Source organism: Ochotona curzoniae, unplaced genomic scaffold (genome assembly GCF_017591425.1).
Source record: "Ochotona curzoniae isolate NIBS_2020 unplaced genomic scaffold, NIBS_Ocur_1.0 scaffold_3890, whole genome shotgun sequence".
NCBI classification, from domain to species: Eukaryota; Metazoa; Chordata; class Mammalia; order Lagomorpha; family Ochotonidae; genus Ochotona; species Ochotona curzoniae.
Genome location: NW_024467115.1, coordinates 9,957,159 through 9,982,190, shown reverse-complemented (window position 1 = coordinate 9,982,190; position 25,032 = coordinate 9,957,159). Strand labels below are relative to the sequence as shown.

General features: G+C 35.6%; 1 protein-coding gene across 8 annotated transcripts in view; it reads left to right on the top strand.

Moving 5' to 3' along the window:
• Nucleotides 1-25,032, top strand: part of PTPRK (protein tyrosine phosphatase receptor type K) — a 521,455-nt gene that overhangs the window by 301,185 nt on the left and 195,238 nt on the right. For all 8 annotated transcript variants that reach the window (XM_040965636.1, XM_040965637.1, XM_040965635.1 and 5 more), the window contains one exon: nucleotides 12,145-12,438. In XM_040965636.1, the coding sequence (XP_040821570.1) occupies nucleotides 12,145-12,438 (294 nt within the window). The remainder of the gene's footprint in view (nucleotides 1-12,144; nucleotides 12,439-25,032) is intronic.

The following is a 25,032-nucleotide window of genomic DNA, read 5'->3' as shown; positions in this document are numbered from 1 at the left end:
TATGTTCACTCTGGTGTTGGCTCGAAATTTGGACAAAAAAAAAAAAAACAAATAAGAGGAATGGTTTATCTTTATCTCATAACATTAGGTTCCTGTGGGTAGAAGTTTTATACAGAAAAGTTTGTGGAAACTCAGATCCGCTTGGGACTTCCTGCGTATGTCTGACATTGGTTTGGGATTAATTCCACTGCACCACTGGGAATTTCACATGTTGGCTTGGGGCTCTGAGGTCAAGGATGCCAGGTTGTAGTTTAAAGAAAAAGCTTCATTGCTCTGCATTAGGTAGCTAACACGCTTCCAGTGCTCTCTTTGTTGGGGTAGGCAAGTGAGTTCTCACCTTCAAGGATAGAATCCTGGTCCCCACCTCTCAATCGGAAGGTCATTAAACAATTTTTGGCCATGTTTTCAGATCATACCTGTGATTGTGCTGTTTTGTGACATTTAGTTTTATTTGTTTTATCTATAATTCTGTAATAATCACATAAACTAATTAGCCAGCATATGTTTTGTTTTTCTTCTCCCCCCACCTTACGTTTCCTCCTGCAATTGGAACTTATTCATGGTTTGTAGTCTTAATTGCTGGCCTCTTTTTCATCATATATTTGCACACAGTTTTATAAACAGGAAAATGTGAATTTTCAATGAGTAAATTTGTTTATCTGTATAACATTGTTGACATGCAAGTACTTAAATAAAGTAACTTTTTAAAGACTTATTTGAAAAGAAGTCGCAGAGAGGATAGAGAGGAATGTGGATGAGAGGAGTGAAGATAGGAGAGGAGAGGGGGAGAGAAAAGTGAGCCTGAACAAATTCATAGGAATACATATTTCAAAGTAAGTATATACCTATTGCTTTGAAGTGTTTAATGTTGCCGTTCACTTACAATAAGTTACTCTAGCAGTTATCAATATACATTAAGGTACCGTTTCTCAAAAATGCATGGAAAATATCCAGTCATTCTTTCCTCTTTTTAATAATCACAAATTTAGATTTCATTATTCTTTATTAAACTAACACTTGAATAGCTGATTTCTGATTTTTTCATGAAAGTACAAGTATTAACATATTCTTACTATATTTCCCTGTATCAAATTTTTAATTGACCTAACTTTAGAAAAGAATGAGAGTTTGATGATGACAGAAAAATAATACTTGAGTAGTCTGTTTGTATCAAATTTTTGCCCTTATTTCATGTGGTACTTATGAACGTAGAGCAGAAATTTTTGTGACTCTGAAAAATCAGTAACTGTGAAAGTGAGCCCTATTCCTTAGATGTATAAATGTATCATATATTTGTAGAAACCCTTGGTGTAACTAATTGCTTTGTACTGATGTGTAACAGAACTGGGTTTGCTTTTCAGGACTTCATGTTTTAGATGATATAATCGAATGTGATAAATTCTATTTTCAATAAGTAGATTGAAAGTGTGGGAGTGTTCATGGGGAATAGAAGGTCTTTCCTGGCCAAACTGTTAACCCTGGCATAAAATGTCCTTGGGCAAATATCTACTTACATGGTTAGATATCTTTGTAGTGTCAGTAGCTTACTCTTTGTTCAGGTAGACTGATAATTATTTGTGTGCAGCTCTTAGGAAGTTTCAAATTTAAAGCAGTTTTCTATCTGATTATATACCTAGGTGTGATTATTTACTTTTTGATGGCACATTGACTATTAAGTCTGTGTATTTTCGGTTGATAAAAAAATTGCAATAGAACTGGCTGATAAACAGAGTTATCCAGAAGTTCTCACTATTGGGTGTACCATAGTTCTGGCTGTTTTTATGACATCACCATTTTGTGCATCATGATGCTGATATAGTCTACAGTTACCCATAATACCTCTTAGTTCAGAGACTTAAGGACTTTTTTTAAAAAATCTCCTCTGCTCCATTCTTCAGGGACCCTGATTGCAATATAGTTTCCGTCATGGATATTTTATTTTTTGGAGGTCATGATTATATTTGCCGATCACTTCTCTTTAAAAGCTTTTTGTCTTCTGAATTAATCCAAGCTGTTTACTGAATAGGCAGCATAATTATTTTTTGTTTATTCATCAAGTTGAAGAGATATTCTACAATTGCTAATTTTATCGTATATTCAAATCAGTGGATTAAAAACGTTGTTAAACCATGAAATCATCAGGTCTGCATAAACTGATGGTCCATTCTCTTTACCATCAAGATTTAGACAGGCACTGAAGATTTAGGTTTATCTGTTTGAACTGAAATGAATTAAAATTAAGACTGCTGTTGAGTTAATGTTTTCATAAACTGTGTATAGGAAATATGCATATGGCTAAGGTCCTTTGAAATCGGTTTTACTATGCTAGCATAAATTCTTTTTCATAAAAAAGTTTTTCACTATATGCTTTTCAAGCAGTGCAAACTCTTTTCTCAACGTCTAATAGAAATAGCAGGTAAATAATTATTTACTTGATTACATTTGAGTAAATAAAATCTTTGATGTTTCCTCTGCGAAACTTGAGACCCCAAGTGGAGGAGTAGTTTTGCATTATTTCATTGAGTTTCTGAGTTATTACACTTGACCTGGAATGTTTCATAAAGTGTAATGAAAATGTATTTATTGTGAATCATAGTGGAAGGAATCAATACAATGAGTGTAGAGACTGGAGAGAAATTTAGCAAGCTTACATTTTAATTTGGTAGAATTTAATGTTAGAAAGGTCAGCATGGTAAAAATCTGCCTTTCAAATTTAAAAAAATCAGATCCTGTGTGCAGTGCAGTGGGCTAGCTGCTAAGGTCCTTGCCTTACACGTGCTGGGATCCCATATGAGTGTTGGTTGTAATCACAGCGGCCCGACTTCCCATCCAGCTCCCTTCTTGTGGACTGGGAAAGCAGTCGAGCACGGCCCAAAGCCTGGGGACCCTGCACCTGTGTGGGAGACCTGCAAAAATCTCTGGGCTCCTGGTATCGGATCAGCTCAGCACCAGCTGATATGGTTACTAGGGGAGTGAATCATCACACAGAAGATCTTCCCTTTCTGTCTCTTCTCCTCCTGTATATCTGACTTTCTAATAATAATAATAATAATAATAGTAAAATGTGAGAAATTTTGTTTATTTTTCAAATTAAAGTCTTGGAATTTAGGATTATGTGATTTTAAAATTTGCTTCTATTCTATTGGGAAGATTTTCTACTGATTTTTCTTACAGAATAAACGTATTCAGAGCATATGCTCTCCTTATAAAGATGTTGCCATAGTGGTTTTATCTTTTCGGTGTTATTTCTTTTTTGACTAAATTTAGCCCTTTTATCTTAATAGTAGTAATTAAAACGTTGGTACATGGGCATACATTGTAATTTGCTAACACATTTCCACACTTTCCCCAGTCCTTATATTTTTATGCTTTTCTTATGAATCTAGACTTGAGGTAACCAATACAGCTGGAACTTCCTAGTTTTACAAGTAGGTTTATTGTTACATTTACAGTAAACTGAATGTTGTTTGATGTTCTGAACAGTTTGAACTCTAACAAAGCTGAAGTGAGGGATTAAATAGCTGTAAGAATGCCCTATGTTTATTAGCTTGTGATTCATTCATAATTTCCCATCTATGTTTTGTTACAATGTGTTTTATCATATTTGAGGAAGCTTTTCTAAAGCTGTGAATAAGCAAAATTTATATTTTTACACCATTCGTTTGTGTAGATATCAATAAGGAAGTTAGGTATAGATTCACAAGTATTGTACAGTTTATTTATATGGATCAATAAGAAAAGCAACCCCTTCAATTTTAAATCCACCTTTATCTTTATGTACCCTATGTAAGACTCTGACCAAGTAAAATTCCTTTTCATTTATGGAACAAATCGAAAACAGTGTTACTGTTGTTTTATTTCCAGCTATTGATAACATTATTGCAGCCATGTTTCCACATCAGAGTGAATAAAATGCCATTATAATGCATGGGATGCAATATCCAACATGTAAAACTTGCAGTTTTGTTGCTGTAGTGATTGTTCGTATATCAGTAATTCTGACAGCGATATCACAGGCAGAAAATAGTGTGAGTTCACAGATCTTCAAACTGAAAAAAAAAATATTTATGTTACACAGTGAGTTGAGTTTCAATAACAGTTTTTTGATCTTGTTGACCCACTGCTTCTCCCAGGACACACCATTTCCCAGAATTCTCCCAAGAAGTGCTTTCCCCTTCCATCTTTTTTTTTTTTTTTTTTTAATGTTAGCTTGTTCACTTTGCAAACATAACTTCCCTGTAACTGAGGGGAAAAAGTTTTTGAACTTGAGGGGTGGCATATTTGGCATCCAAATTTTCTCTGATGCTGAAGTAAATTTTTATTGCGCATACATGAAGATTCCTTAAAGTGCTGTGTGAAATGAAACCAAAGCTTTATCTTACATAAATCTCTGTTAGTTTTGTATGAATTTTTGGAAGACTTCTTGTGCATACAATTTCAAAATTTCTTTACACCAAAATACTTTTTCAATTTCTATTAACTTTTGAAATTTCTAACATATACACATGTGTGTAGATATTGACCCGTCAAAACATGGGTATTCATTCATTCTCCCATTAGTACAGATATATATTTGGATATCATTCCTGATCAATATTAATATATTTATTGAGGAATTTTTTTCACATTGAAAAAAGTTTTTTTGCAAACATTTTCATTGACCAGCTTTGACTAAATGACAAAAATATGAATTATTGCTAGTTTTATAGGTGTGCTGCCTTTTAGAATCTGGATAAACCATTTGCTGTCACTTGGTCACTATGCAATTGCTTAGATAGTGTTCTATTGTTCCACTCTACTAACTCCTTTAATTAAATAGTAACATTTTGTAGGTGCTGTGTATCAGTGTCAGAGCAATTGGCTAACTCCGTTTCACAGGAGGCTGAAGTAAAACTTCCCTTTGAGGAATTAATTTCAACATCTGAAAATAAGTTAAATAAAACATACACAACATTTTAGTATTATCCTCTTCAAATGATAGCGTTCACATTGAAGTTGAAACATACACTTTGTAGAATAGAATAGCTTCCATTTATGTATGTAATTTTTTCATACACTTAGTGTTGTACCGGTCATTCCTTTTATAATCGGATCTATCTTTAGGCACAGCAGAAAGTACGGGAATGTAATGATGAGAGAATTTTTTACCCATATTGTAATTTTATAGGAAAACATATACTAAAAAAAATTATGCACGAAATCATAGTTATCACCACTGTTATCTTTTTATTTATTTATTTTAAGGATCTATTTTATTTTTATTTGAAAGGGAGATCTACAGATAGAACGAGAGACAGAAAGATCTTTCACCCACTGATTCGTTTCTCAAGTGACCGCATTGGCCAACCTGAGCCAAAGCCAAGGGCCAGATATTTCTTCCAGGTCTCCCATGCTGGTGCAGGGTCCCAACGCTTTGGGTTATTCTCTACTGCCGTCCCAGGCCACCAGCAGGGAGCTGGACGGGAAGTGGAGCAGCCTTGGCATGAACCTGTGCCCATATGCAATCCCAGCAGGTGCAATACAAGGTTTTAATCACTAGGTCATCCTACCAGGCCCTACTGTTACCCTTCGGTTGCGTTTTCTTCTGATGATGGTGGTGATTTTCATGCCTCATCCATCGAAAGGGGTATTTGTTTTTCTTTGTTTATTTGTTTTAAGGTGAAAAAGACTAAAGATTGAATACATGGACAAATATTTGCTTCACCATATACACGTAATGGAATGTTTTTGTTTTTGTCTGTCTAGACATTGTTCTTTTTTTTTAAGATTTATTTTTTATTTGAAAGAGGTATATATAGAGAAAGAGGTACTGAGAAAGAATTTCTCATCCACTGGTTTTCTTCCAAATGGCTTCAGTGGCCAGAACTGGACTGAAGTTTTTAGGTAGTTTTCTGTTCGCAAGTCTAACTAATTAGAAAAGAGTGGAACTTAGAGCCAGGAGCAAAGTTTCTTCAGTGTCACTTATGTGAGTGATTCGGCCCAAACTTGGGACATTTTCTGCTGCTTTTCCAAGTGCATTATAGCAGGATTGCAAGTGGATCAGATCAGACCCTGACTGGTGCTGATAGTGGAGGTTTAACTTGCTGTGCCATGGACTCCTGTCATCTTCTAGACATTTCTTATAGGTATTTCCTGATAGAAATTTCATAAGAATGAAATTCTTATGAACTCAATATACATAGTGTACACATCATTATTTGGTAGTAAGTGTTAATGTGTTCTTTGCAGAGGTCACCGTTAGTGGTTTACTTGCCTGTCTGAATACATGGTCACATATACAGCACTTATGGTCGCAGGTTCAGCATTCTGTTCCATTGCTCTGTTTACAAATGTAAAGTAAGTGACATAATTTTGAGTAAACAGAGGCCATTAATTTATTCTGTTCTGCGTGCTGACCTTCTTACCCCTGTGGAATCATGTGCTTCTGCTTTTTCCCTGGTTTCCAGAGGTGCTGACTCAGTGCGAGTGGAGCCAGTGAAAAGCACTAGGCTCTTTTTTCTGCAGCTCATCATATTTTCATATTAACAGTCTCTAATTTCATAGTGATAATAATAGGTAAAAATACTTTCTTTTTATTAATGCTATAGTTAGTGTATGTGCTGACATAGGGGCCTTAGGATGGACAACATCTAGATTTTGTAATGCATGAATCATAACTTTATTTGATTATTACTAGCTTATAAACCAACTGATTCATACTATATAAAAAAAATTTAGAGGATTTGCTGATTTCATCATTGTTTGGAGCAAAAGTCATGACACGGCATCCTTTTAAGTGGACATAAAAGAATGTGAGTGCCTGAGGTACTTGTTAGGAGTATAAATCTAAAGTATCAAAAAAGAACAGCATGACAATAATGAAAGGACACTCTTCTCCTAAATACAGTGTGGTTGTAGTTCATAAAGTGCAACTCCTGGAAAAACCTTATTAAATGAAACTTCTCAAAAACATATGCTGCCTTGTAACAAATAAAGACAGGTAAAAGAATTCACATTGTTTTCCTGTGACATTATATACCTAAAGAAATGCTTCTAATCATGTGTAATCTGCTTTCTGTTTCTTTGGGGAGTAAAGTTTGTCTTTATAATCATTAACAATATTATTTTAAGTTACTTTACCCACTTAAACACCATTAAATTACATTGTTGTAACATTGAGGCTTAATTTAAAATCATTTAAGAATGATACCTTGCCCAATAAATGTGTTAATTATTTCCTACAATGGTATAAACTTCCTTCCCTTGGTCTTTCTTACATCCATTCGCTTTACAGGAACATCCAGTAATTTATGGGGTAGAATATTATGTAAGAAGTCTGGATTTAGGGCATTTGTTGTTTAGCAAAGAGGAAGAACTGAATCTGCATTTTAATGAGAATAATAATAAAACAAAATTTGGAATTTCCTGTTCTTTTATCCAAAGGACAGCAAATAAGAAAGAAGAATTTTATAAGAGAAATATATTGCAAATCTTCTGAGAATTTATATATGGGAAATAGGAATGACTCCTATAGTCATGTTCATCATTATCATTACTTTTTTTTTTTGTAATTTCCACTACTGTGAATTTTTTAGGTTAATTCTTTTCTGGTTGCAAGTCTAACTAATTAGAAGAGAGTGGAACCTTGGGTATTTTATAGTAGGAATCATATGTGTTCCGATTTTGTTAAATACTGTTCTGTCAGGCCGGTGGCCCAGTGGCTAAATCCTTGCCTTGCCAGTGCTGGCATCTCGTATGGGCACCTGTTCATGTTGGTGCTGCTCTGCTTCTTATCCAGCTCCCTGCTTGTGGCCTGGGAAAGTATTGGAGGATGACTCTTCACCCACATGTGAGGCCTAGGAGAGCTCTTAGCTCTTGGTTTCAGATCTACTCAGCTTGGCCTTTGCATCCACTTGGAGAGTGAACCAGAGAACAGAAGAGCTTTCTCTATGTATCTCCTTCTCTCTGTAAATCTCTCTTCTCAATAAAAGTAAATGAATCTTTAAAAAAATTTTTTTTGTTTAAAATTCTGTTCTGTGGAGTCTGTGAATCCTGCACTATATGGGAAAATGATACTTGGATGTATGATTAAGCTAACAAGTTTGAAATGGTGTCTGCAGATTTTCTCAGATGGTCCCTAAATGCAGTCACAAATATCCAAAGGCATGGAAAGCAGAGATTGGATTTGAGTCCAACCTAAAGAGAAGGCAATGTGAGTAATGAGACAGTGATTGGAGGGATAAGACTGCAGACAAAGAATTCCTGGAATTTGCATAGGCTAAAAGAGGCAAAGAATGAGTTTCCTTAGAATGTTTGGAGGAAGGATGGCTTTCTGACACCTTCCTAAAGATTGAGTGATACTGATTTCAGACTGATAGTTCCCAGAACTGAGAGACTGAATTTCTGTGAATGTAAGTTAGTAGGTCTGTGTTTACTTGTAAAAATGTTCCGATTAATGACATAGCATTGCTTGCATCTACAATAAGGTTAGTCTTACAATGCTTTATGTCAAGTCCTCATTGAGAGATAAAACAATTATGATGGAGTAGGATTTTAGCATGTAGAATTTATGTGTTTAGAACCATGAATGAAAAATGTTATTTGCTTTGTATTTATCTTGTTACACCTTTCTCTGACTTTCTGGCTTCTATTTCTGATTTTACATGTCATTAATTAATCCTATAAGTGACACCTGTGTTTTTAAAATACTGTATGCTTGTTATTATAGAAGAAATTGGATAAGAATCTACTTTCTTATTGATTCACTTGATTTCAAGACACTTTTAAGAATTATTTGGAAAGCAAAAACAAAGCAATTATATATATAATTGAGATTTTATAATAGGCTCAGTTCTAGAATAATGAATGTAATTCATTAATTGAAAGTTAATTGGTAACATCAGCAAAGTTTATCTTGTATTTTGAGAATCTCATGCTTCAGTTGATACCTAGTGTGCAATTGGGATTTATTGGTACAATAGCTTTGTGTCTGGAAATGTATTAAGTTAGGAAGAATATTAATATTTCTGCAGAACAATTACTTGTTCAATTGCTACCTGATTAAAATTCATGCATAACTTATTGAAATGAATAGAGATTTTTATAAATAACCTTCCATTTCTCAAGGGCCTAAAAACAAAATACATATTCTAATTTAGTATGCTTTTTACCTCCAAAGTAGAACGTTTAATCTGTATTAGTGTGTCATGCTCAACTCTAAATTTTTACTTATAATTATGCAGTTAATCAATGTATATAATTTTACCCACTCTCAACCCTGCAGTTCTAGAACTGAAATATCGCTTTAATTGTTGGGCTGACCCCTATCCCTACTGTTGAGTATTAACTTTTGATTTTAAAATATATATGTTCTGTAGGAAAACAAAGCAAAATAGTGTCAAGTACAGGTCTGGTTGATGTGTTTAGAAATGTCATCTTTTAAGATTTTTCAAATATCATATCATTTACCATCAAAGAAATTGTAATGCAAAGAAGTGATTAATGGGTTCACATTTACCCATATATATATATATATATACACACACACACACATATATATATACACACACACATATACACATACATACATACACACACATGGTTTGTTGATTGCAAGTTTCATTTGTTTATTCATTGGTCATGAAGATAGAATTAGGGGAAGCGTACGATGCTTTATCCTTTCCCTATTTGTGATACTTACTCTGGCCTTTTTCTGCTTGCCGTCTCTGCACTCTTGTTTTCATCTTAGTTTTCATAGCTAGAAAGTGTGAGTTTTAATAGATGAGGTTTAACATTTGATGCACATAGATATAAAGTAAGTTCAGATTATTTGTGGCTGTGGTTACTTATTTATATTTTATTTGGAATATCATTCCTGTCTACTACGTGTTAACTGTCAGACTTCTTTAAGTCATTGTTGACTAATAAAATGAGTGAAACTGTTTTGTTCTGAAGTAGAAATTCAGTGAGCTTTGAATTCAGCATTATTTCTAATTTAAATTAGTTGGTATATGAGCCATGTGGAGTGAAAACGTGGTAGTTTAGCTTATCAACATATACAGAAAGCTTCTTATTATATGTGCAACTTTCAGGTATTCTAGGAAAACTTTTGCATTTCTTCTGTTATGTTCGTTTCTCTGGTCAGTTGTAGCTTAGCTTAGGGTTTAGGCAGGGTTTCAACCTTGCTTTCAACAAAAACTTGAAACTTCTGCATTTTAAACCTGTTAGATGAGTTTGTAAAATCCATGGTACTGAGTGTTGCTTCCACCTTACTTTTGCTGTTAAGCGAAAACTAAACGTGTTGGTTTCATTTAAAAATGTTTTTTTTTTTTTTGGTTGAGTATGACTTCTCTGTTGAATTCGTTTGTGAAATTGAAAAAGTTCAGCTGTTCACTATTTTGACTACAGATTGTGAAACAAACACTAGATTTCATGTTTCAAGTTAGTGAAGTCCTGTGGAAAAGTGTATTTGTATACTATATTGTATATACCATACAGTATTATCGTAGAGGTTACATAGATAATGAGTATAGGTCAGATGATTACACAGATAATGAGTTGAAAGTTATTGCTGTAGTGAGATGCATTTAAGGGAACTATCATATCTTTTTAATATGATTTTGGATTAAAAAAAAAAACTTCTTCCTTTCCCTGTTGTTCTTTACCTAGTAATCTGTTTGATTTCTGCATAAGCATTTAAAGCCACATTTTTTGTTGGTGTCTTGTTACTGTGTCTTCCCACACTCTTGTATCTGTATCCAATGTGTTGAACAACCTAAGAATTAGTAGTTTTGAGTGCTACTTGTTCAATCTGTACCCATCAGATGATGTTCAAGGTAATGTTCTGGAAAGCAAATTCATGTGTGTAGAGACCCAGACCAGTTAGCCTGTCACTTGGTAGTGATACTCGCAGTGTACAAGCTGGAAGGAAGACAGAAACCAGTGTAGTCAAATTTCAAAAGCAAGTTGAGAACTGAGACAGAAACTTCATGTGCTTGGTACACCTGCCAAAGAATGCAAAGTCTTCTGTGAGTTTCTCTCTCTGTCTTTTTTTTTTTCCTTTAATTTTTTCTGTTTTTGAAAAAATATGATCCATTTTGAGCACATCTGATTCTGCGCTCTTAAACCTTTGAATGTGTGTGCTTTGGTACTCCTCGCTGTGGGGGGCTCAGTGTCATGCGGCACTGGGTTGTTGGAATTAGCAGAGGTGTGTGTTCCCTTTAAAATTATTGTAAGTCATTTTTGACATCGACTACATTATTGACCCTTTGAAGTCATTTCAATTCCTTGGGAAGTGTGAGAATAGTGGTTGTAGAATTTCAACGAAACCCCACTTGGTCACCGTGTACTAATTAGAACATCATGGTATAATGTATCCTCCAGAGAAGCCATTCTTACAAGAGCCAGAGCTAGGAACAGAGGAACAATATGAAGTATAGCATTTTATGTGCGTCATTATGAGGGGAAAGAAGTGCTCAAATATTGAAATGATGTTTACCAGATTATCTTTCCATGGAATACTTTAACCTATTCAAAGTAAACTGTGACAGGATTTCCACATTTAAGTTTAGTGTTTGATGTGTTGTCTTTTCCTACAACCCCACCCAATGTCCTGTGGTGTGTTGTGATTTGTGTTTTGGCCCAAGTGTAAATTTCGGTTTTCAACTTTCTGACATTGTTCTGTGGAGATTAGAACCTCACTTCAACTTCAAAGGTGGCTTTTCTATGCCCTCCTCGTTTGCACATTTTTAAGAAATGTGAAAAAATTAAAAAACAATGAAAAAATAAAATCCAAATTGACAGTTGACTTATTTCATGAATAAAATAAGTATCAAAGACCTACACTGTTCAGATTGTTAATGCGAGCTATTCATCTCTAAATAGTTTTCCCCTCATTGGCTTGTTTTTACAAACTTGTGTCATGGAGAGAAATATTTTTTAAGAGATAAATAGGCCAAGTTAAAATGTCCTGAACTAGCCAATCAAGTATTAATTGCTCTTAAAAAGTGCAGTTGCTACACCACTCAGCCCTGGGTTTTTCCAAATATTTATGTGTTCCTAAATGAACCATTCATTAAGATTTTAGGCTCCTGAGATAGTCTGACATGGATGTATTACAAATATGTAGATGTTTAATTAATTAGAATTCACCCTGATCTCTTCTAGAACCACCAAGACCCATTGCTCCTCCCCAGCTACTCGGTGTGGGACCTACCTATTTGCTGATTCAACTAAATGCTAATTCCATCATTGGTGATGGTCCTATTATCCTGAAAGAAGTGGAGTACCGGATGACATCAGGATCCTGGACGGAGACCCATGCAGTCAACGCTCCAACGTACAAATTGTGGCATTTAGATCCAGATACGGAATATGAAATCCGAGTCCTACTTACCAGACCCGGTGAGGGTGGAACAGGACTGCCAGGACCTCCACTGATTACCAGAACGAAGTGTGCAGGTAAGATTGAATAGCAGACCCTTCTGCCACAAGAAGAATATCCCAAATGATGCATAATGTAAGTTCTCTTTGTATGGTATTATATAGTCGTACTGTTCTGAATTAGGTATGTCATGATTTTGTTTGTGTTGTCATTGCAAATATTAAAATGCAACATGAGTGCTTCTCTGTTGTCATTTTGGTATTACTATAACTTAACATATATTGATATATATTAACTTTAGTATACATATATATGAGAATGTTAGTATATGTAGTGATTTTGTGGTGGTCATTACTGCCAAAAATCTGTTACCTATACGTGAGAGTATAATTGATGAAGAAGAGCTTTGAGCTGAGGCAAATGCTGAACACCTTTCTACCATGTGCAAATTATATTCTTCAATCATTTTTTTGTTATAGTTGAGGTGCAGAGGCTATTTTATAGCCTAGCTTTAAAATTTGACTCTGGACAGTGCTTTGTCTGACACCCCTTCTGTTCTGTAAGTCCTGTTGTGGAAGATTAGCTCAGCAGCCTGAAGTCAGCCATGAAATACAGGGAGGTTTTCCTTAAGCTTTTCATGTTTGTTGTTGCTTTCCTTATGCCTGACACAAACAGATGAAAAATAGTAACATATGGAAAAGCATAAAGAATAAAATACACTAAAAAGTATGCATATTCATATTTCCTACCTCCTTATTGTACCAGATTACAATGGAAGAATCATAGCTACTTATTTAAGGTCACAAAAAGTTTAATCATCTAAGTTGAGTTATTTTTTATTGCCTTGTTTATAACTGGAAAACTGTTTTCTGCAGAGGCATTTTCTGTCAGATATTATATTGAGGTATCTTAGAGTTGGTGCATGTACATGTACGTATTAAACATTTAATATGTCGGTTTATGAAAACTTGAAATTAAACTGTGAGGAGATCTGGGTGCCTACAAAATATCTTCTTTCTAGAACATCTGTTCATCATTTGTGAAACTGTTAGGCTAGCCACCGAGGGTATTAATCTATAATTAAAGCAAAATCCAACTATTTAGCCAATATACTATAACCCTTAAATAATTTTTAAGTCCAGCTCAATTTTTAGATGTTAAGAGTATCTGCTAAAATATAACTTAAACTATCTCTAGTATTAGCTGCTTTTTATGATTGACTTTTCAAGACCATACAATGTTGTCATAATCAGGGGTACTAGTATTGAAGGCCTGAAAACACTGTCTTAGAGGAAGTTCTTGTAATAATTGTACTATATTTTGTATGCCAGGAATGCTTGCTCTGTAGCATACTAATTCCACAGCCATTCTTCGCAAAGCAACACAAAGTGCACCCCACCTTGTAGCTGCAATGCTTGAACATTCCTATCATCTATTCGAATAAATGCTGATTATTTAAAGTAGACATTTTAATATGCCCTGTATTTTGAGACTACGTGGAAAGCTAAGTACAAATACTTCGTAAAGGCATGTTTGTGAGATATTCATTTCACATAAATACAAGTTATAAAGGAATGATGATTTTTTTCTTTCAAAATATAATTAGATTATATCAGAGTCACTATTTATTTTTGATTACTTTTAATGAAAGAATTAATTTACAACTTTTTTATTTTCATAATTTCATTTTTGTGGGTTTAAACAGTTTATCCTTTACTTATGCCAAAGAACGAACGTTATTTCCTCCGCAGAGGTTTGTCATGTTTTTCATAAAACTAAATCAAGGCTTTTATTTATGGTATTCATGAATATGCTTTATATTTGCCATGAAAATGTTTTTAACAGTATTAATTGATGCTACTCTGGACGCATCACATGAAGTGAAGCTCACATCCATCTGGGGGTTTGAAGTTTTATCACTCTTTTTGTTTCTGGTGAACTTCAGGTTGCAGGAAGAAAGTAAAATCAACGACAGCTTGCTCACTGTGAGAGAGCCAGGCGGCAAGGGCCCTTACCGTTTGCTGATACTTTAAAGGCTTAAATGAGTTCCATTTCACCGTGACTGTAGTGATCCCCTACACTGTGTGATGATTTTTATGCGTAGATAAAGGAACAACAAAATCTGGAGGCCTGTGTATTTTAAAGATTATTCTTTTATGAATAGTGTGCATGGCCAAGTGAGTCCTTTAGGAAACATTTGTTAATATTTGCAAATTTAGCTTTCTTAAAAGCACAGTTTTTATTTGAAAACTCCTCTCTCTCACTCTCTCTCAATATTTATATCTCAATACATATCAGTTAATAGCAAGTGCCTGTGAGTATCATACTCCATTGTTTTTGAAAACGCCCTGCCCTGTTGCCAAGGAGGGTTTTTTGCTTGGGTTTTTCGTTCTCCAGTACGTTAATACCACTTGGCAAGAGCGATTATCTGCTTCTGGGTCTCTTAAGACAGCAAAGGTAGTAATTAGAGCCTCTGGTGGCTGAAGACACCTGGGCTTGTCTCATGATCTTCTGTAGAGGACCTGGCAGTTTATGCCTCACCCATGTTATTGTTCACAACATTTTTTTTCCGGAATTTTATGAATTTAAAAAACAGTAAAAATGTGAACACTTAAATCTGCAGTAATTCAGAGAGTGTTTGGAACAATCAGAGAAAGCGTGCTTGCTTTTTTTCTCTGTGTGTGTTTCCTCTGGGTATGCCATCTGGCAGAGAAGCTAAGAAAGTACAGTTTCCTTTACTCTTATTAAATGGAAATAAAGTATGCCATCATCAGAAATCGTCTGCATTGCGTGCTTTGGCAATTGCATGTCAGAATTGCTCTTTTCAATTGCCTTCTGCTGCAGGGTGAGCCATTGTGGAACTATTTATGATTAACTGACATTTTAGCAGCATCTTCTTCATAGGGAAGGTCAAGAGTTCAGTATGTCCAGAAGGTAATATATTTACACAGTTGGAAGAAGCACTTTGTACCCTCCTACTGAAGTTCAACCCTCCTAACAGTTTTCCATGGAGAATGTAGATCTATAATGCAACGAAAAGGAACACAAATCATTTTAAATATAAACATTTAACTTAGAATGTATTTTTTGAATGCTGAATCCAAAAGAAAATGCAGAAAATTCACAGATCACAAGTTAAATTTTAGTCTTATGCTTTATGTTCATCAGCAGCATGATGACATAAACTGATTTTTACTGTTCTCCAAGACATGTATCCATCAGAAAGACCAGTTGCCATGGAAATTCACCCTACAGGTTAAAACCAATTGAATTGTTTTAATAGTATGAGAATGACTTAAAGATTTGATTTAAAATGAGGGCTTGTTTCATTCAGTGCTTCTTTCAAAATTTTTAAAATGATTTAACTGCCTATATATGATCTTTATATGACGTTCTCTTTACTTTTGAGCAAATATTTTAAGAGGCAGTATCGTCCTTATTGAAGTCAAGAAAACTAAAACAGCTATAGGAAAAGTCACATAAAACAGTTTTTCCGTTTTCTGAGAAATCAAAAATAGTAAAATCTTGAATGAGATTCCTTTGTTTTTAGTGAGTTATAAGCTGATTTTGTTTTCCAGATTCTGTAGACAGTATTGATGTTTCAATATTTATTCAGAAAATCTTAGGTTGGCTTCTTTCTTTACAGTATAGGGTGCGTGCAAAGTCTTCAAAGATGCGCAGGCAATGCTTTGCCAATAAGCCTCTAATCCTCAACAGGGATAGATGTATAAACAAAAGCTAAAATGTAAAGTGATAGGAAAAGAATCAAAACAGAGGAGACTGCATGTTTAGCCCAGTTGTAAACACTGTGGATGGGCTTGTTTTCAGTTCTGAGGACAGATGGATGGTTCAGAGGATCACTGGCTAACTCTGGGCTTGTGGTCAAATAAAAGCTGGCAGATAAACCTTGGGTAGCTCTAACATGATTCAGCTGTTATCCAGTTGGATTTATGAAGCTGCCCGAGTTTAGTAGATTTACTTTTAGAAAGATCATTGCTTCTCTGTGGGAGATGAGTTCAAGAAAAGGAAAAACTGTAGGCGGAATACCTTGACAGCATACCTTTAATGATAGACACACACACACACACACCGTGCACACAGGAGGATCATTCAAATAGCTTCTGGAAAAGTTGATGTAAGGATAAATTAGTTTTGACACAAAAATGTAAAATCCATAAACACGAAAGATCTTCACAGAGTTTGTGTAATGTATGGAATGCCTGCCCTGTGTGTGGGAGAACTTTCCATGCAATGCCCCAGTATAGGTGTCAAGAAAGATTTGTTTTCCCCCAAAAGAGAGAGTATAGGTATATATTTTGTAAATGACCTAACTTACTTTATTGCTTGAAATATGTTTCTTTTTTTCACATATATAGACTGTCCCATGTAAATACATGTTATAGGAGAAAATCATGAATTATTGGGAGAAACTTAGGAGCTACTGTATATTGGAAGAGATATATGGTTACTTAATTATTTTTTATTTGAGACCTGTGATATAGAATTTGTCATATTTGGGACCACAGAAGACACAATATACTCAAGATCCCTACATTTACATGATTGATAATGCAGTGTTGTAAACACAGTAAAGATTACACTTTAGTGAATGAAATTGCAAAAATCAAAAGTTCCTCATAAATCTTGAAAATGAGGAAGAGTTTGTGACCAAAAATATTGTTTTTCACTGTCAACATTTCTAGGTAGAATTGGATTAATGTCTGTGTGGATCTTTAAGCTTGCCTAAGATTCCTATGAAATTATGTATAAAACACGATCCAGCCAGTCGTCACCTCAGGATGTGTACATACAAAATATATACGGACAGATGGAGGTATCTAAAGAAACATGTGCTTCATGCCCTAATTTAAAGCCTAAGTATAATTAACTGTTTAATTAATCTCTGGGATCCCATGTTGTTTAATTTGCTCGAAATTCTTTGGGAATAAGAAAGAGAAACTTTTACGAAGGAATTGATAGCTGTACATTCTGATAATATTTAAAATTAGGAGCATAAGATTTGTAAAAGTTGAACGAATGTGAAAGTATCTCAATCATTGCCTTTTGAAAATGTTTACCTCAGTACTGGGTTGTTAGTCTTATCTCTGTTCATTGCTCATTTCCTTACAAGTAGCATTGTGTCCTCAGTAGCAATGTAATTGACATGACTAAATAAAACTGAGTAGGTTTTCAGCTTAAAGTGGTTTACTGTGAATAAGCATTTGTTACCCAGTGATGCTGACAGTATATTTATTTATCCTTAGTACTTTACCACATGTTGAGCTGTTAACAGTGTCATTAAGTACTCTTTTTATTGGCTTCATTTGTTTTTATTGAGTGTTGCAGAGTACAATAAAACTGGCAGGTGGAAATGATTTGAGTAGCAACATCCTTCTTATGTCTTGGGATTCCCTCTCAAGTCATGGGACTAGTATTTGCTACTGGGATGAAGAAAAGCATTATAAAGAAAATCATGTATTAATAATGCTCAAAATGAGGTAAACTGGAGGGTTTGACAGGAAAATGATTGAGGTAGAATTAGAAACACTTAGAACCTCTCAGGGACATGCTCATTATGAAAATGAATTTCAGAGACCCAGCCTGTGGGCAGAAGCCGTGGCACTGGTGTGGCCTTGGTGGTCAGGGTGACTTCTCCCTGATGTCCCCTTCCCTACCCAATATATCAACCTTGGCTTTCACTTGTCATTTTAAGAATTCGTTTATTCAGATCCATCCTAGTGGTAACCTGGATTTTAATGAAGTATTGGTCATTCTATATAACTTTGGAATAGAAAAATGACATTATTTTATGTCTAATTATTTTCATAATTTAATTTGACTTTTATCTAAGTTTGTACGTAAGATAATCAGCTTAGGGTCTCTCTTCCGGTCATCCCTGTCTCCTTCCAGGATATGGTTTTATTATAGACAGTAATTGCTGTTGTGCAATTGCTCTGTCCTTTTTCTTTTCTTCCAAACTGCATGTCAACTGAAGGAGAGAGAAAAATAATTCTATAGAAGGAGATAATGACAAAATTCTACTCTTGACTCTTGCAAGTTATATATCACGAACCCAATAGAAAATTAACTTCAAAGTAGAGATATGCATGCCTTTTATGTCGTTCTAAGCATAATCACCAGAAATTCAGCTGTCACTATGTATGATATGGCCTGGAAAGCATTGAATGATGTCCATTTAATTGTTCAGCTAAATCATTTCAGTGAAGTTGGACTTAAATAATTAATCTTTCATTCTTCTGCCATGTTATTAATTTCACATTACTACATAATCCTCTGCTATAAGAAAAGAAATATAAAACAATTCCCCCAACCAGTGATTTTTGTTAAATTGTTTTCTGTTTATATTAACCACTTCCTTCCACACTCCCCTACTACATGCAAATTACCAAATGTTATTATTCTTGTACTAATGTTGCCTGCAAACCTATAATACTTTAATGCCAAAAGAAAGGTCTCACTTATTTAAAAAAAAAGACTCTCTCCCTAAAGAAATTATTGTTTTTAATCTCTTACTAAAAAATCATGATGAAGACATATTTAGCTGGCTCATGGGTTCCAAGTTCCATGTTTGTTTCTTTTAAATATTTATTTTTATTGAAAAATCAGATATACAGAGAAGAGGAGAGACAAAGAGGAATTTCTTCTGTCCAATGATTCACTCCCCAAGTGACCGCAGATGTTGGAGCTGTGTCGATCCTAAGCCAGCAGGCTGGAGCTTCTTCCTGGTCTCCCAGGGTTGTGCAGGGTCCCAAGGTATTGGACCGTCCTTGACTGCTTTCCCAGGCCACTAGCAGAGAGTTGGATAGGAAGTGGGACTGCTGAAATTAGAACTGGTGCCCATATGGAATTCTAGCATGTTCAAGGCAAGATGTTTAGCAGCTAGTCCAACGTGCAGGCTCCCCTAGTTCCATTTTAAAAGCCACTCGTCTCTGTCCTAGTGGCCCCTGAAGTGTGTTTGTGCATATGTCTGCATGTTGTACATGTGGCTGTTCTCTACAACAAGCTCCTGAGGTGCAGAGAACATGTTGGAGGGGGTTGTCCTTTCTTCACCTACATGTTAAGACTGAATATAAATCTCATTCTCAAATTATTTGGAAATTACATCCAATAATACCAAAAATTGCAGAAAAATGTTTTGTTTTCAATTCAGTTTTTATATATTTTTGTTTAGAATTGACAATTTCGGCATTTATCATGCTCACTTCATGTGTAAGCATTGTACATGAATGCATACATACTATTTTTGATGCAAGAATGGGTATATTAATATAAAATATAGACTTCATGACAAAGATGATGAAATGGGGAAAGATGACTCTATCATTAGGTAAAGCTATAATTAAATGAAAAAAGTTATAAATCCGTAGTCACTAGACTTTTAAAAACACACCCAGAACGTGAAAATATTTATTTGACCATTTCATTTTTGTCAAGGCAGTATTGCTTTTATCTTTTTCTATGCTTGTGGATTATCTTCTGTTTGTCAGCATAACACACATTTAAGTAATGATTCATGTATTTATCTACTTTTATAGTTTCTGTTTATCTTACTAGCCTTCATGTAAACCTGTTTTTGGTTTTTACACAATACAGTATCACCTTTTTTCTTTTTCTTTTATATTTATTGTATTATGTGACACAGTTCAAAATAGGCACTGGGATTCCTCCCACCCCTCTCCCAACCCTCCCACCCATGGTGGGTTCCTCCCGCAGAGCCAACAGAGTAGAATGCCTGTCAATTAAAAGCCCCAACATAACATTAGCAACGATATACAGTATCACTTTTAATGACTCTGACATTCTGTTGGATGCATATATTTGACTTTTTTGTAATCATTCTATTACTTAAGAGTTTATTTAGCTTGATATTTTATTGCTCAATTAGGGACTTGCATACATTTTAAAAAGGTCTTCGTTTGAAACTCAGTAGAGAAGAGAGTGAGGAAGAAAAGAAGGGAGAGAAGCAGGGAAAAAGGAGGGAAAGCAAGGAAATAGAAGTAGAGTGAGAGAGAGAGGGAAAGAGAATCTTCCATCTGCTGTTTCACTTCCCAGTGACCACAGCCTCTGCTTAAGCTGGGAACCAGCAACTCCAAACATGTCACCATGTGACTGGTAGGAAACCAAGTTCTTGGTTCATTATCCAGTGCTTTCCTGGGAGCACTGGCGGGGGGTTGGAGCAGGTGTGAGTCAGCCTGCAGTGAAGCAGTGCTCAGATACGATGCCTACATGGCTGAGGGTGTGGGGAGAGGGAGAGGGCTTGACTCTCTACCCCACAACATTGGCCTGCGTTTTTACATTATATGATAAGTCCTTGACACATACTGTGCAGCAAGTTTTTAAAGTATATTACTTTTACATTTTATAGTAAAACTATACATGAGTACCCCTTGTACTTTATTCTGTCTTCAATGCTAAAGAGTCTAAGGTAAAAACTGCTTTTTAGCTGCCCACTGAAGGTCCACAGAAGTACAAATTTTATAGTTTACATACACTACCTGTTGGTTGTCTGACAGGCAACAGTTTACATTCTTTACAATATATCATGACCACATTAAATATTTTTGTATTCAACTGTCTAGTAAGGTTAAATATTCAAAATATAGATGAATAGTTGGACTAATAATTTGTATCATAGATGAGCTTGCAGGCTGTGTGATTTCTCATCATACCTAATATAAGCAGAATTTCCTCAAGGAGCAAATGAGACTTTCAGGCTTTGAGTTAAAATTGGGAGCCAGCAAAAGATTCAGTCTGGTTTTAGTACTAATGGGGACATACCTTTATCTGTAGCTTTAAATTTTTTTACCTAGGAATCGATCACTAAACCTACCCAGTTATATATTTGTGAGCTTATCAGAAATGTGCTGAAAGAAAGAACTTTAAAAAAAATTCAGCTGTTTTGCCACATTGTTTTAAAATGATTACTTAAAACTAAATGGCATAGGGCCCAGCACAGTAGCCTAGCGGCTAAAGTCCTCGACTTAAGTACGCCTTTATCCCTTATGGACGCTGCTTCTAATCCCAGAAGCCCCGTTTCCCATCCAGCTCTGTGCTTATGGCCTGGGAAAGCAGTTGAGGACGGCCCAATATCTTGGGACCCTGCACCCACCTGGGTAATCTGGAGGGGGCTCCTGGCTCCTGACTTCAGATCAATACAGCTCCGACATTTGTGGTCACTTGGGGAGTGAATCAGCAGACAGATCTTCCTTTGTCTTTTCTCCTCTCTGTATATCTGACTATGTATTAAAAAACAAATCAGTCTTCAAATAAATAAATAAAATTAATGACATAAACTTACAACTATTTTAATTATATTTTATACAAACATATATGTATTCAGGTTCCTAATTATTGTAACACATTTCTGCATTGACTGTGTTCTCAAAGCTGTTTATATTTTTTATTCATATCCAAAAATAACACTGTGTTACCATTAATCTCAATTCTGTATGTAGTTGCAATGTAACCGCATGGAAATTAGATAGTGCTAACTGGTGGAAATTTCAGTCATTTACCACATATTTTTATTTTAGAGAGCCTAGATCATATTTAACATTAAATATTTTATGTGTGTTATTAAAGAGAACCTCATGCTTCCTGAGTCTGTGCATGGTATGTGACAAGGCCAAAGTAAATATCAGCCATTAATACATCAAAGGTCATTTTATTAAAAGCAAGCCTAATGTTTCAACAATTACAGACATCCAGAAAATCTGAAGTTATTGTGTGCTGAAAACAGAGTACTTCAATTTACCTCTTCTTTTATTGATAAAACATTATTTTCACCTGTGTCATGTTAGTCACTTATTAGTCCTATCTACTTTTAAAAAAGTTTGATGATGTTCACATACTTAATTAGGGTGCAGATAGTCAAGGGTTTGAGGAAAGTGGCTGTTGTTTCCACATTCCCTTTTTTCCTTCTTGTATCTGGGAGCAGTGGGGGTGAAGGGAGAAGCCACGCCCAGCCGCCCAACCATCCCTGGCTCCCCGACGTGGAGCACGCTCCAAGGGCACTGCTCAGATCGTTTTGATAGTCCAACAGTTCTGAATTGCTGCCGATTTTATCACTCCAATCATGATGAAATCTTTTCTGAATCCACTGGTTGACCTAGCCCACCTTATAGTCTCCCTTTGCCCAATGATTCACTGCCAACACTTGGATGGGGTAGTTGAATGATTTGTTCTGCCCTCCGTCCTCTGTTATGGCACGAGGTCTCCTCTGTAGGTTCTCATGTGCCATAGTTATCTTCCAACTGGATATGCTATCCACTGTTTCATCTAAAGCACTGAGGAGGCCCAGCTCTGACTCATGTACTCCATGGTTGGACCATGGATCCTGCAATTTTCTTCATGGTTAAAGTTCTAAGTCCCAGGGGTCAGTTGGAGGATCCCTCCAAAAACCTCATCTGAGATGATCCCAGTCCTGATTCTTATGTGCTTGCCAATACAGGGTCTAGTCTGTCACCCCACTCAGCTTATGCTCACACTGGTGGTTGCAGTTGTTGGGTCAGTTCTGTTTCCAGCCCTGTCCTCTATGCAAACCGATTGGTGCTGCAGACAAGCCCCATCCCACCAACCACACACTTGGCCATGTAAACCAATGGGAGCTGCAGCCTAGCTGGGGCAAGGCACAATAGCCAGGCCTGCTCCTGCTATGGTACTCATGTTTGCCAATATGTACAGAAGACTAGTCCAGTCTGTCCCACATCCAATTCAGTTCTTCTGCATGTCAATGGGCATTAAAGGTTCAACAAAACCAGCCCCGCTATCCAGCCCACATTGGTGCTAGCAGGTGCCACTCTGTCTAGCCTTGCCTGCCCAGTCCTGGTTTTCCTAGTCCTGTTTACTTTTTAAATTAATGTATTAATATATTTTATGCAATGGAAAGATATTTTTAAACATTAGGTTCTTGACTTTGTATTAAAGATTAGTTGTTCAATTTATACTACAATGACTATAAAAATATAACTCCAGTGGTCATTTCAAAAATAAATGAAAGGAAATTTCAGGTACATCAGAAGCCTGTTATTGCAGAGTAGGCACCAATTGGTTCATGCTTGAACTGGGGCAGTGCAGTTAAGAATTCCAATGAGGGTGCAGAGGTAAATGGGATTTGAGAAATGTAATCAGAAAAACTTGGATACGCACTAGTAAAGAATTCAAGATTCAGAAATTAAGGAATAGTGACAGATTTTGTGTGAAAAAGGTAGCAGTTGGAACAGGTCTTAAGAGGAAAAGCTCAGTGTTTATTTTGAGACATGACAGAGTGGATAGGCAATCTTTTATGTGGATCTATTTTCAGTAGAGAGGGCAGGAGAACAGAATACGTAAGTTTGAATGTCAGCACCATTTCTTTCCTGGTGTAAGAGTAATTCATATGCTACAATTACTTTGAATTGGAAATTCAAATAAGTGGTTTTCAAGTTTTCTTCTAGAAATTATATTCTATTCTGGAGAACATTGTATTGTATACCTGAGACTCTTATATCATGAACTATTCTGATTATAGAAGTCTTTCTTCTTAGGAAGAGAGAATGTTAATTATTTTGTACAGAAACAACAGATTCATTCATTCATTTATTTATTTGGAAGAGAGATTAAGAACAGATCATTTAGTTTCCAGAGGTCTGCACTTGGGCCACCTTCTGCTGCTTTCCCCATATCATATTGGCAGGGAAGTGGATTCAAAGCGGAGAAGCCTGAGTCAGTTCAGCACCCATGCGAGAGGTGGCAGCTTCATCAACTAACCCACAATACCAGCCTCTTTATTTAGAAACAATGTAAAAATACTCAAATGATTGTCTTATGTTTACATGTTGTTATTGTTCCATATATGTGAGGCGGAACGTTTTTTTGGTTAGCTCTCAGTTTTGGACAATTGGGACAAGGAACTTGTGTTGTCTCAGTTCTTAATAAAAGACTGCAAATATGGCACCTGGCATCACATGGCAAACAACAGATAATTTTGTTTCTCATGAAGCCGCCGTAAGTCAATCATAGGAGTGCCAAACTATTATTTGCATTTTAAAGACTCCACCTCTAAAACCCTTAATGTCGACATTTAGTGCCATTAACAGTTGTCCAGCAAGGGACAGAGTGCGGAAAAGCATATTAAAGTCATACAAAATACCCCATGTAGATTCATTCGATTGTTTTTGGTTGAATTTTCATCTCATAGGTAAGCTGTAAATATTCCCTGTGAAGGACAACTAAATGTTATTATCCTAAGGACAGAATGAAGCTATGATTAAAGTTGATTTATCAATCATAAGCTGTTTATCAATGCTAGGAACACTTTTAAGTAATATGTGCTGGATTCACATATTTTTCTCTGTTTTAAATCTTTGCTCCATTGAAACATGAGTAGTCTGTTTTTGCTCATCTCAAAGATTCATTCTCTTTGTAAAAGGGAGAGGAGCATGAACACACAGGATGATGCTTAACAGCATCATTTTTAGGTTCATTCCTTTTAAAAAGATTTATTTATTTTTATGTGAAAGGCAGATTTGCATTAAAAAGGAGAGACAGAAAGTCTCTCATCTGCTAATTTGCTCCCCAAATGGTCACAGTGGACACAGCTGAGCTGAGCTGAGCTGAGCTGATCCAAAACCTGGAGCCAGGAACCAGGAGATTCTTCCAGTTCCCCTATG